This window comes from Cucumis sativus, chromosome 1 (genome assembly GCF_000004075.3).
Source record: "Cucumis sativus cultivar 9930 chromosome 1, Cucumber_9930_V3, whole genome shotgun sequence".
Taxonomy (NCBI): Eukaryota; Viridiplantae; Streptophyta; class Magnoliopsida; order Cucurbitales; family Cucurbitaceae; genus Cucumis; species Cucumis sativus.
Window position 1 is genome coordinate 20753170 of NC_026655.2, and position 11454 is coordinate 20764623.

Genomic DNA, 11454 nt, shown 5'->3' on the forward strand with positions numbered 1-11454 from the left:
TTCATTGAAAAAAATGCATCCATTTCATGTTTGACATAATAGAAATCCTAATTGTATCATGTTTTAAATCTAATATTTGTGTGGTTCATATATGAACTTCTATGACATCCACATATTTGTACCATTGATATTTGAACTTCTATTATATAACATATTTGTACCACTGATATTTGAACTTCTATGATATCTATAACTATATCTATATATATATATCTCCATTGCCATGAAGAGTGTATTAACAATCTTGAGGCCAACTGTTCGATTCTACAACCCCACATATCAAGTCATGTCAGCTCTTATTAAGCAATTGACTAATGGTCTTTTTAGAGTCTATTTGAAACAAAGCTCCCAAAAAAAATAAAAAAGAGAGAAAATTATTCCAATTAGAAAAGAAAAATGCAAACAGGCAGGCAAAATGAAAATGATAGGAGTTGAAACTTGCATGTAACGCTGTAATTCCATACTGTTCACAGCAAAAGAACAAAAACCACAGCTCATATACTAATAACTTGTGTGTTTTGTAATTTCCCTCTTTCAATGTTCATAAGACAAATTTCAGATCATTGGACCTGAATCAATTCATCAATCACTCCCCAATAAATGACTAAAGCATCAATTGATGATATGTACATGCGGCAGAAGCTTAATCCCATAATTTTTTTTTTTTTGAAAAGGAGTCATAATTCAATTTGCGATGGAAGATTTGAACTTGAAACCTCTTATCCTTTGGTACATAGGTGCCAGTTGAGCTGACCTCATGTTGGCACTTAATCTCATCATTTGAACATTGTAGAATATAAAAGAATAGTAAATATGGTAACCAAGCCTCTCAGTTTCATATGAACAGCAAAGACAATCTATCTCTCACATATGCACCCTTTGAGTCAAAAACATCACATACCTGTTGTTTGTAATCAACGTCATGTTCGATAGACAAAGGAACTTCACCCTCCTCCGTTTCATCTCCGATATCAATGATAATGTTATGAAGTAAGCAGCAGACTAGAATGATCCTCGGCAACCGATGTTTATCGGGTCTCCACATCACTCCTTGAATGATTCTCCACCGTTCTTTCAACATTGCTAGTGCTCGTTGAACCACCAACCGAGTCTCTTTGTGTCGCTTGTTGAACTCAGTTTTTGATGTTGAGAGTTCTTTTCCATCATAGGGAGTGACAAGATAAGGAAGTAAAGGATAGCCGGAATCTCCAATTATATATTCTCGGATTTCCGATCTGTCGGGAAGCTCAAACCTCTTCCCATTCAGCCTCTCCCCCTTGTCACAAAGCTTGTGGAAGTTTGAACTCTGGAAAACTAACCAATCCGACAATTTTCCAGGCAATCCAGTTAATATGTCTCGGAACCTCATTTCTGCGTCTACAATCACTTGCAAAACCATGCTGTGGTTTTTTTTGTCATCAAGCCACACATAACTTGTGGGATCCGAAGCAGGCAGACACATTGTGATGTGAGTGGTATCGATCGAACCACAACAGTTAGGGAGTCCTTGTATTTTCTCAAATTTTGATTTCACTTGAGCCATTTCCACTTCGTTTGAAGGCCAATGAAGATGGTGAAGCCCCCTTTCTTCCATTGACTCCACAAATCGCCATGTGACTTGAGACACAGTCGAATGGTTCAACCCAAGCGAATCACCTATTGTCACTAATGATTCACCGGACCCCAACCTTCTTAAAGCTACAGCTACTTGATCACATAAAGACAATGGCCTACCGTTCAAAAATGTAAAATGACCAGATTTAGCTGTCATGTCGTCCTTGACAAGCAAACATATGTAATCGAAAGTCTTTCGGGAGACCTTGAAAATGGATTTGAATCTATCCAAACCTTTTGATGCAGAATGAAGACCTGCATAGAAATGGGGTCAAGAAAGTGTAACCAAAATTTTCAAACTAAAACACTGAAATTTGGTCCAGAATATTTTGAGGAGAAAAGGCTGAGCTAATCCCCAAATCATTGGATACATTCATGACCAGTATGATTAGTTTTTCACTCTGTAGTGTAATGGAAATAGATACTCGCTGGCTTTCAATTATGTAAAGTAGAAGACTTGAGAAACTGATAAACACCAGAAGAAAAAATCTAATGACATTATGTCAATGCCAAAGCAATAAGGATGTAAATTATTTGATGTGATTTACATAGCCTACTAATCGAATAACTACATTCCGTTAACAATCCACATCTATGTTTCTAACTCTCCAATCCACACTCGACTCTACATCAGTCCAATAAGTTTATCTTAGTCTACTATAGTTGTCTCAACACTTCAAAACACAATTTAGTAAATATGTGGAAGTTATATTATCTAATTGCTAGAATCAGATACGATAGAGGAATAGCATAAATTCTCTACATTCTCTAAGATAATAGGAAGGAATTCCTAAACAAGATATGTGTCATTCTTGTTGAGTCTGGACTTCACTTTCAGGGGTAGTCGTTGGCAGAGGACATTGTCATCACCCTGACGAAGGAAGGACAGCCAATACATAGCAAAAGGTTTGAAGAAGGAACACACAAACCCCTCACCCTGGTATATAGAAGCATCCTTGTAATTCAAAGAACTAGCACTCAAATGTGTGGAGAGATGAAAAAAAGATGAGGCCATTCCATTTCAACAAAGAGACTCACACTCAAGTTCCATAGCTTTGGATCTATATCGTCACTATCATCAATAAACTACTAATGTCGAATCAGGGTCAACTAGTTACAAATTCGAGAAGCTCTCGACAACCAAAGAATACAAAATACAGCTTATGAAGGTGTAAAGTCATAAGTTACACCAGTCAAACAGCATAATCTATCCCTTCACAAACTAAACACTAACACATCAAACCCAAAACGAGATCCCCTGTCAAGCTCTAAACATTACAAGCTCAGAAAACAGATCAAAATCTCAGAAAACATGGCCACAACACAGACTGGTTCAAACTCTTATAATCAGAATCACATAACATACATATTTCTTCATAGAAACTAAACAAAAGTTCTTGCCCTTCTATACAATGACTCGAAGCTAACATAATTACCAAGCCTCCCAATGCACATGCAGTACCGTCAATTCTTTCTACATACCAGATAAGAAGTCAACCAAGTTCACATCATTTGTTCCAAAACAGTCGATAGTCAAACAGAACCGATCTTACAATTGAAGAACTTCGATTAAAAGTAAAGAAAAAATCAAGATAGAAATACCATTGGTTCGTTTGGAGAAATCATCCCACCAATCTATAGCATCATCCTTTTCAGAAGAATCAGAAGCAGTACCATTGCAATCGAGCTTTCTCTCTAATTTCTTCTTCTTTCTCAACCCTCTGATTGGACCCATTAGCCACAACGAGTGAGTGATTAAAACCCAAATATAAAAAATTGTTATTGATGAAGAGGACACATAATATTCCACAAAATCGCACACAGATTCTTCAAATTTGGTAAAAACAGGAATTGGGTTTTGTAGCACATGCAATGGAGAAAGATCGAGGGCCGCCCTTTGAATGAAACCAACTTTAAATTAGTCTAAGAACAAAAGGTCCAATCAATGGTGGTAGTCCATGAGATAGAGCAAGAAGTTTTGGGTTTGCGAATGAGCTAAAGGCGATTTTGCTTTGTGAGACAAATCTGACGGCGGAGGTCTTCATAAAAGCCTCTTCCCAATTCTAATTCATTCCAATTTTTTAAAAAATTATGATCATCTAATTACATTTTTAAATAATAAAGATCAATTCTACGAGTGGTTTTAGTTGTTGAGTCAAAAAAAGGAGTGAAATTTAGGTGTTTTTTTATGTTAAGACGTCATATCTTTACTTATTCATGTTCGTGTTTGGTAACTTATCTAATATAATAACTTTTTCATATACTAGAGATTTTCTTTACTCTTCTCCACTTCATTCAACTCAAACTTCTCGACACTCTCTCAATTATGATCGTGGTTGCCATTTTGGATACTCATTAATAGAGTTGATAAAGGGTTGTATGTTTTTGTTTAAGACATTACTCTTATGTTTTTTGTTTTAATACATATTCATTCTTTATACTTTAATACTTTATGTTTGTTTAATTCCATCTGATCCAAGGACTCAAAAAATATCTAATAGGTTAATGCCCTCTTAATTTCATATTTAATAAGTTTCTAAATTTTAAAAGTTCTAACACTTTTATTAATAATTCAAATAGATTTGTTATTGACCTAATGGAAGCAATGTTGTAAATTGAGATTCCTAATAGTTTAGTTATTTTTTAAATATTTTTAAATATATGAAAGACTTTAAATCCATTTCAAATTAAAAAAAGTAATTTATTAAGGTTTTGAAAAAGTATTAAAAACTTTTAAAACTATAACACCAAGTCTAGAAAATTAAAATATCAACGTTGATATCCATATTAAGATTTCAGTTTTACGGATTCATCGACACATATATCAACAAAAATGTTAATATTGAGAAATATTCCTATAAGCAAGAGAATTTAGAAATTCTTTTACATTAATCAATTATATATCTTAAATTTTTTGATTCTATTAATGATAGTTTATTATATCACTATCTTGATAGAAACATATGAATGATTATCGATAGAATTTGAAAATTTTGCTATAACCAAATTAGTAAATATATTTTATTAGGGTCAAATTTACTATTTGACTTGATTTACCTTAAATTTTATGAGTAATGAAATTACTCTAACCCACGAAAACAGCTAAAAATACTCATTATATATAAAGAAATTTTATATGTTTTTGGGTTTTAATGAATGGAAGGATTTCAAAATAAAATAGGTATAAAATATTTCCTTCTGACTGCTGTATTTGATGGTGACGTACATCTTTGCCTTTTCTTATTTTTCAAAATCACATTAAATTCTATTAGTTGGTTTGACTTTTTTTTTTTTACCTTTTTACCCTATTAACCTTAAGTACCTTTCAACTCAAACAACAAAATAAAGAAACTATTAATTACCAAATAGATGTACATTCATATTATCGACTTATAAAAGAGTCTATAAACCAATCAAGAAAATTAAAGATAAAAAGAAAAAGAAATGAGCTAAAAACCATACATACATTTCAAAATCGGGTCAAAAAGGTCCAAGCTTTCTCTTTCTAACAAATGGGTTATACTCAAACTCAATGCCCAAGAAAGTCGCAAATTGACATGCTATGTCTAGGCCAAGCGCCCACCTTACCTTTGATGAATGTATGGGGCATGCCAAATTCATGCTCAAACCCCATTTAGTTTGAGAATTAACTCAAGGAAATTCTAAAACATTGATTTGAAAGCTTCATATAATCTTTTTCCTATAAATACATACAATAATTTCATTCTCGTTCGTACAACTCTCATTATTAGTGCCTCATTCTTATTATTTTGCATGTTTTATCTTTTATGAATTACAAATTTAACTTATTGTCATAACATATGAAAGTACATAGCTAATTTGATTTTGTCATTGATGAAAACGAAAGGCAATATTTTTCATTTTTCGATTTTTAAATTCCTCTAATATTGTTTGTCTAATTTTATCTCATTTTTCCAATTTCATTGCTTGCTATTACATATTTATTTTAGAAAATATGTTGTACAACCCCATTTTGTAAATATAAAAATATATTCTACCTAAAATATAACTCAATTTTATGGAGTATTTTTCTTCCATAGTTATCTTTTTTTTCTTTCTTTCTTATAGTTATATTTATGATGCCATGTTATGATTTTATACTTATTATTTTCAAATAAGTTAACCCATTTATTATTTAAATTATGTTATCTCGTGGATAATAATAATAAATAATAATTTTACTAATTATAATAAATAATAATTTTAGAGATAGTAATGTAGTGTATAAAATATTTATAAATAATTATAAATATAATTAATGATTTACTTAGTAATAGGTCAGATTTCCTATATTTAACCTGACATTTGACTCATTTAAAAACAAAATATTTAGTGTTTATTTATTAATTATCTTCACATTGTCAATGTAAATATAATTTATATATTAACCAAAAGGAAAAAAGAAAAGTAATGAAAAATGTGAAAGAAGCAGGTAAATTTTGCAGTGAATAATAGGATGGTAATGTCACAATCGAAAGAGAAAGACAGAGTCTCATCGATAGAATGGAAGCATAAATTCAGAGAAGAAGCTGCGATGGCAGCCCCTCTCTTCTCCACGACTCTTCTATTTTCCTGCAAACACTGCCCACTTGTGAAAACCCACACCCACACCCACACACAACAATCACCTCTCCACTCCCCGAGAGTTAAACTTCACTCTTGATTTATACTAATATCATTTCTAACAGAAAGATATTGTAGGAGTTATTAATTCATTGTTGATATCATCCCATGAACACTACTTATGAGAGTTCAAAGTGGCAATTGAGAGGAAGAAAGAGCACCTAATGGATAATGAACCATGAACATAAACACAATAGAGCAAAAGGAGCGTGAACACAAACCACCATGAACCCTTCAAAGCTAGCTAATACAATTTTAGTACCGTTGACAATAACAAAAAGTAGAATAATTTTAGATTACACTCTGTCTTTGAGCATCACTGTTTAGTCACAAAGGTCGAAGTTTTCTATTAAAAAAAGAAAAAAGATCAATTGAGAAGTCACGTCTTCTCTTCTCCAATAAGGCAACTGTCGGCTGAACCACTGCCGATGGCCCTATTTCTAACCCGTGACCTATTCCTATTCCTATTCTTATATTCTATTCTTCTTTCCTCAAAACTATCAAAAACTAAACCCTAAACTCTCTTTCACAATTTCAATGTTCATTTTAACTTCAAAGTCAAACAAAAGTTTGTCACAATCGAGATTAATGCTCCTTTTTTCATCAACATTAATGCAAATAATTCAACTCCCCCACTTACAAACCCCAAATAAACTAATCAAATTTCTTCTCATTTTACAATAACCACCATCTTTTCTCATTTGAATGATTACAAGGGGGTTGACTGACTGCTTGCTTTTTCTTCTTTTCTCTTTGTTTTATGAGTGTTTTAGAAGCTGCCAGAAATGGAGGGATTGTGTATCGGGTCAATCTCGCTTTCTCGATCACCTCACTCATTGTTGTTCTATGTCGACTCTTTTGCTTCCATGTTGACTATTGCTTGCTGTAATGGAAGGACCATCGCTTATGTTGTTGATCCCCTTCTTAATTGGATTTGCTACGCCTGACTTGTGCTTTCTTGGTATGCATTTTGCTAGTGCTGCTTCGATCTCTTTCTCCGACATTTCCAGCTGTGATCCCCTGTAATTTAATCACACTCGTTTCCTTTAGACATTGTGTCAATGTAGATTTAGAGTATTTCTAACATAACCATACAAACTAGGCAATTGGGCTAGGTCATAAAAGCAGTCTCAGATGCTAAGTGGATTTTAGAATGAGATTGTCGAACGTCTGAGAAAGAGCCGAAGCTCTCAATCTAAATGTGGGTTGAGACTACAAACTCGTTTCAAAAACAGACCTTAGATTTATCTCAAAATTTTCGGGTAATCTGTGAACAATGAGACAGAGAAATGAAATGGAATGGGGTTGAATGAAACAACACACAACTGTTCTTGTTTTGCTAGATGAGGAAACAAACAATTCAAAAGGGTTTAAAACAGTACGTTCATCAGTTAACCATAGCTGTGCTAAAAACAAAATGAATGTTGATTTGAATCTTACTTTTTTTCTCTTTTCTTTTTCCTAATCCCGTACGAATCTTACAGCCAAATTCAATTCAATTTCAATGGTGGACCAGCAATCTCAGGCAGAGAATCAATAATAATAATTCAGAGTTCTGAAAAGTAATGAATCAAAGAAATCTTACCTATCAGCATTGTAAGAAGATGATCTCTTCAAACCCATTGGAACTTCCTTCACTTTCTGGGTCTCAATTAAGCTCCCACTGAAGTATTCCTTCTCTTCCAATCTTACCCCTGAGAAACTCACAGCTTCCATTGATGTCCCTTTTGTTCCTTCTTCTTTCCCACCTCTTGATTTGCAGGTACCAACTACGGCTAATTCTTGATCATCCATGGATGTAGCTCCACAGTCTTTGAACGAGATTGAACCACATGAAATCAATTGCATCAGAACCGCTGATGCCTTCATTCTACCACTTGGAAAACTCTCCGCCGTCGTCCGATTAGGTTTCGCGCCTTCGGAAATGATCAAACGTCCATCGGCTTTCATCAGAGATTCAAGAGTCTCTGGGCTTGAATCAGACGGTGGTGGAGAAATCTCTTCTCTACTGAGCTCCGTACTCGCCGTCGGATTCACCGCCTCTGTTTCCTTCTCTTCCTCCCTCGTCGCTCGTCGTCTCCGCCGGTGTTTCTCTTCAGTTTGAGTAGAAGCATCCGCCGCAGCCGCTTTAGCCGACGAGTCAGAACTAGAATCAGTCTTGTAGACTTTATACTCATGAAAATCAACGGAACTCCACGACTGATTACGTCGGCGAGAGAGAATCGGTGAATCGGAATCTTCGCTACCGAGTTTATGAATCTCCGGTGGTGGTCTTAAAGACCTGGAAGATTCCGAGCCTTGAACTCGGGTTTCTAAAGAGGAATGAAGAAGCTCAGATCCTTTAAGAACATATTCCTTACCATGCAATGGATAAATGAAATCATTCTCAGACAAATCATGCCATACAAACCCATTCTTGTAGCTCCTAAAACAAAATTCCCAAACCCTAGAAATCAGATTCTCAAACAACAAGAACAGAATCAAAATAAACAGCCATTGAAAAAGATTAACCTTTTAGAAGACCACGAATACGCACTAGCCATTCCATTTCCTCGAAGAACATTGAGACGATTGATAACATCTGAATAACAGAAAGTCAAAAAAAAAAAAAAACCATCGAATAAAACAGAAACTGCAAATAAGAAGAAGAAGAAGAAGAAGGGGATTGAATTGGAACCTCGGAGATAGAGGCCTTCGGAGGAGGAAAGGGGGACTTCGATGAAATGGGGGTGTTCGAGGAGGCCATTACGGGAGAGATAGTAAACGACGGGGACTTTTCTGTCGGAGGTGCGGAGTTTTGGTTCGGTCCAGACTTTGGTGCGTTCGGGGCTGGTAGTGTCACGATCCTTCCATAGTTTAGGGATATGAAGGTCTGTTAGTGTAGGTCTGGAAGCGACCGCCATTGTTGATAAGTGAAGAGCTTGATGAGAAATTTTGAGTATTATATATAGAAGAAGAAGAAGAAAAGGAAGAAGAAGAAGAAGAAGAAGAAGAAGAAGAAGAGGGAATTCAAAAGAAAATGGAGATACGGAGGACAAACAGCTAGAGAACAAAAAGAACACGGCCCCGTTTTCATTTTTTAAACGCCGTTTGTTTCCTTTCTCACGGCAATTTTCCATTTTCTTCTTTTCTAAATTTCTAATTTTTTTTAATTAAATTTTTTTCCATACAATAATTATAATATAATGTATCAAAATTTTGAAAACAAAAACTATTTGAGTTTATTAAAATACATTATTTTGCTTTTTCATGTATTAGCCAAACGTTTAATCTCTTAATCCGTAATTAATAATAAAAAAAAGGTTCTAATTATTAATAATTTTTAAAGAAACAAAATCAGAATTTGAAAGCACCGACCTTTCTGGTCACGTGCCACACCCTCTCTCTTATTTTAATTATGATTTCTCTAAAAACAAAAAAGGAATACATTTAATATCTAAATGTGCAGATATGTTTTTGTTTTAGTATAAGCTTTGGAATGGATCTCGTGAATTAGATTCAATAACGTATATAAATCAGGAAAAAATTAACGAAAAATACAAGATTTAGGCTAACACTTAAAAATTTAAAAATAAATGACAAAATATTATCTAATCTCTACTTTGTTGTTTATCCCTTTAAACAATTATTTATTTACAATACCTTGTTGGTTGTCAATGAGTGACATAATTAAAATTTAGTAGAAAGTGTATAAAAAATTTGACAATGTTTATAAAATATTTGAAAGAAAACTTGGTCATTATTATATTCATAATTGCAACAATGATAATTAAATAATAGATTTGTATATGATCACTACATATGGAAGGACAAGAAGTGAATCAGTGCTAAAACTAAAATCATTGACTTCAAGACAAATATATATATATACTCCCTTTTCCTATTTTATTCTTTTTTTTTTTTAGAAATCTTGACCTTGAATCCAATTATAAAAATGTAATGTTAGCTAAATTATGTTCATATCCGTTGATTTACAAGTTGTTTAGAAATGACTAACTCTCCCTCATCATGTCTAATATGTTTGTTTGTATTGTTTTTCTTTTGAAAAAATATTCATAATATAGATAACATTATACATGAGTTTTTTTTCTTCTTCTAAGTTTCGGGTAGGTTAATGACTTATTATATACAAAATGGAAAGCCCAAGAATCTATCATATATATATATATGTGTATATCTTTTAATTTTAAAGATCATGATGGAATTAATGTATAGTGATTAATATTAATCTAAACCTATTTTAACTATTTATATATATATTTTTTGTTGTCATGTTAATTAATTCATGTTCTTATATCTCACGATCATGGAGAAAATAAAAATTCGTTCTTGTACATGTATTCTCTTGGAACCAAAAACAATAAATGAGACAAAATATTATTTTGTTTACAATTTGAATGTAATTTAATTATAAGAGTTTAATTATTATGGTAAAAATTGGGTTGAAATTTAAAATTATTATTATTATTTTGTATCTGGGTCATGTTGGTGTAAAGTGAGAGTTTGATTAATCATTTAAAATTTTCTAGTTTTGAAAATCCAAAATCTGTGATTTTTTCTTCTTTCTTTGGCCTACTTTGACAAATTGGCATAGTTTGACAAAAATTGAAGAGAAAATACATGTGATTGACTCCATATGTTTAAAGTGAGTTTTGGGTCAAATCAATGTGTAGGGAAAATATTATTAGCAAAAAAACAATAAAGTTTTACTTAAAGTGCTAAATTAATTATATTATCTTTTAATAAAGTATTTAATTTGAAATGGATTTTAAGGTTGAATTCCTTTCATTCAATTTTGATTATTTATAAGCTAGATAAATACTTTCTTATTTTCTCTTCAATGTCAAATGGGGTCAAAACTCAAAAGTATTACCGAAAGGTTTTATCTTGGAAAGCTTTTCCAAAATTTATACAATTTCTTTCCTCCTGAGGTAACTTTTCAAAATCTTTCTATTTCTATTTTTAATTTTACCCTCACAACAGCTTTTTTTTTTTCTTTTCTTTACAGCAGGTAAACCTAACCTAATTATTTGAATTTTGAATTCTTTTCAACCCAAATAATTCTAATATTTCTTATCGAACTAAGATATGAAAACTCAATTACAAAAGATTTAACTATTATTAAAATGTAATTAATTAATATTGAAACTCTATGGGTAATAAGTAAAACTAGGTGATTATAGAAAAATGTTTGGT

At 32.6% G+C, this 11454-nt stretch overlaps 2 protein-coding genes across 2 annotated transcripts; both read right to left on the reverse strand.

Annotated features, from left to right (window-relative positions):
* Positions 1-427: 427 nt before the first annotated feature.
* Positions 428-3636, reverse strand: LOC101221250 (protein ALP1-like). The gene is made up of 2 exons (XM_004148991.3): positions 3217-3636; positions 428-1869 (listed from the first exon to the last, which is right to left on the reverse strand). The coding sequence occupies exons 1-2, from the start codon at positions 3347-3349 to the stop codon at positions 836-838; spliced, it is 1167 nt and encodes a 388-aa protein (XP_004149039.1). The 5' UTR covers positions 3350-3636; the 3' UTR covers positions 428-835.
* A 2893-nt stretch (positions 3637-6529) lies between these two features.
* Positions 6530-9286, reverse strand: LOC101205220 (protein UPSTREAM OF FLC). The gene is made up of 4 exons (XM_004149009.3): positions 8936-9286; positions 8770-8839; positions 7844-8683; positions 6530-7278 (listed from the first exon to the last, which is right to left on the reverse strand). Exons 1-4 carry the CDS (start codon positions 9159-9161, stop codon positions 7092-7094), a joined length of 1323 nt encoding a protein of 440 aa, XP_004149057.2. The 5' UTR covers positions 9162-9286; the 3' UTR covers positions 6530-7091.
* Between the last annotated feature and the right edge of the window lie 2168 nt (positions 9287-11454).